The following is a 2,500-nucleotide window of genomic DNA, read 5'->3' on the forward strand; positions in this document are numbered from 1 at the left end:
GCAGCCAAATGGACTCTACATGTAAGTGAAGCTAGAGTATTTGAAGCATCTTGATTCGTAAAATAGCTTCTTGGCGCGGCGGAAGTTTCGTTTCATGCCAGGTGTATATCCGGAAGTTTATGTTCAATTTCAAGCCAAGGGTATTACCGGAAGTTCGTGTTCAAGTTCATGCCAAGCGTATTACCGGAAGTTTATGTTCAAGTTCATGCCCAGCGTATTACCGGAAGTTTATGTTCAAATTCATGCCAAGGGTATTACCGGAAGTTCGTGTTCAAGTTCATGCCAAGGATATTACCAAAAGTTTATGTTCAAGTTCATGCCAAGCGTATTACTGGAATTTATCCGGTTTTGTATTGATAGATCATAAGCTATATCTGGATTTTCTTTTAAATAGGAGTAGATTGTTGAACAATATTGTCTTTGAGAATTCTAAATCCACAGGAGGGGCTTATACACTTGTACTGATCTTGTAACAGCTGTTACCAAACGAATAACTAAAACAGTTCTAAGAGATTACACGTTTTGAGACAGTTGCATTACCATTACTATTTTCTTTATCCTCTATTTAATTTCCTTTGTTTCATGTGACCATCCAACAAACCCGAATATAATCGTCAACAGTAATATATTCAGGGCCAGGGAGACATGGGTACAATGCATGCCCTCTCAGGTTATTGTTTGGTATTAATTATGATAATAGCTGTATGGACTCTTCACGATTGGTAATTCCATCTATAGGCCTACTTCAAAAAATCATTCCTAAATCTATCACTTTCTTAAGAAAATTTAACTGAAAATATGAAACATTTTAGATCTCTTCTGCTACGCCTTTTTAGCTTACATTTTGTTTATACCTATGTATGTAACTATACAACTGTTCTCATATATAGACTTGAAAATGTAGTCTAGTAGCATCTAAGCATGTAAATATGTAAACCTTAAAGACTAAAATTCTAAAAAAAAAGAAAAAAAGTGTGAATGTTCATAAACACACACAAATATGTACACACACACACACACACACTCACACATCCAGACCTTTGTCTATATATATTTATAGTAATGCTAATGAATTTTATCACATATTACAGAGTAACTCGTTACTTCATTGATGGCGAAAGTGGGTATCAAGCAACTGTTAGCGAAGAAGAAGGCCCCAGCATAGCTAACTTCTACTCAAATAGTCAAGATTTACCTGTAAATTTGCTCAGTCAATTAAGCCAGCAAACCATTAACTCTCAACAGAACTTTAACTCTCAACAAAGTTCTGGCTCCCAGCAGAGCTTTGGGTCACAATTTACTGGAAGTCAGTCAAATGGTTTCAGCCAGACAGGGACAAGTGGTGTGCGTCAGGCAGGATTAGCTGGTCAACGGTTGACAGGATCCAATAGTTTTAGTCAGAGAGTTACAAATACTAATATTGGCCAATTAGGATCAGCTGGTTTCAACCAGGCAGGACTAGGTTCTACGTCACGTCAAACAAGTACATCCAGTTTTAGCCAGACACAATCAGGTGGACTAGTGACAGGATCAAATAGATTTAGTCAGGCAGGAGCAAGTGGTCAACGTTTGGGTGGATTAAGTGGCATTACTCAAACTGGATCAGCTAACCAATTCAGTCAGACAGGCACTCTTGGTCAACGTGTTACTGGATCAAGTAGCTTCAGCCAGTCAGGATCAAGAGGTCAATTGACCGGATCAGCTGGTTTCATCCAAAGGGGATCAAGTGGTCAACGTGTGACTGGATTAAATGGTCAAAGTGTGCCTAATCCAACCAGCTTCAGCCGATCAGGGTCAAGTGGTCAACTGACTGGATCTGCTGGGTTCACCCAGACAGGATCTAGTGGTCAGCGTGTGATTGGATCAGCTGGATTTAGCCAGGCTGGTTTTGGTAGTCAACGTACAACTGGAGCAAGTGGTCAGCGTGTGACTGGATCAACCGGTTTCTCTCAGACAGGATCAGGTCAGCAAGTGACTGGATCAACCAGTTTCACCCAAGCAGGAGCAAGTGGTCAAGGTGTGACTGGTTCATCTTTTGCTCAGTCTGGAACAAGTGGTCAGTTGTCTGGATCAGCTGGCTTCACCCAGACAAGTTCTAATGGTCAACTTGTGACTGGATCAGCTGGTTTAAGCCAAGCTGGATTAGAGAGTCAGCGTGCAACTGGATCAAGTGGTCAGCGTGTGACTGGATCAACCAGTTTCTCTCAAGCAGGATCAAGTGGTCAACGTGTGACTGGTTCAACTGGCTTCAGGCAATCTGGATCAGCTGGTCAATTGAATGGACCTGCTGGCTTCACCCAGACAGTTTCTAGTGGTCAGCGTGTGACTGGCTCAACCTTTAGCCAATCTGGATCAAGTGGTCAATTGTCTGGAACACCTGGCTTCACCCAGACAGTTTCAAGTGGTCAGCGTGTGAGTGGATCAACCAGTTTCAACCAAGCAGGGGCAAGTGGTCAACTTGTGACTGGTTTCGGTCAGTCAGGATCAAATGGTCAACAGA

The 2,500-nt window shown here is 41.8% G+C and overlaps 1 protein-coding gene across 1 annotated transcript in view; it reads left to right on the top strand.

Annotated features, from left to right (window-relative positions):
* LOC125035187 (apomucin-like) overlaps window positions 1–2,500 on the top strand; it is a 5,966-nt gene that overhangs the window by 2,677 nt on the left and 789 nt on the right. The window contains exons 3-4 of the mRNA XM_047627417.1: window positions 1–21; window positions 1,092–2,500. The exon at window positions 1–21 is cut by the window's left edge and continues 113 nt beyond it; the exon at window positions 1,092–2,500 is cut by the window's right edge and continues 789 nt beyond it. Coding sequence (XP_047483373.1) covers window positions 1–21; window positions 1,092–2,500 — 1,430 coding nt within the window. The remainder of the gene's footprint in view (window positions 22–1,091) is intronic.

The sequence above is a fragment of the Penaeus chinensis genome, chromosome 19, assembly GCF_019202785.1.
Source record: "Penaeus chinensis breed Huanghai No. 1 chromosome 19, ASM1920278v2, whole genome shotgun sequence".
Lineage (NCBI taxonomy): Eukaryota > Metazoa > Arthropoda > Malacostraca > Decapoda > Penaeidae > Penaeus > Penaeus chinensis.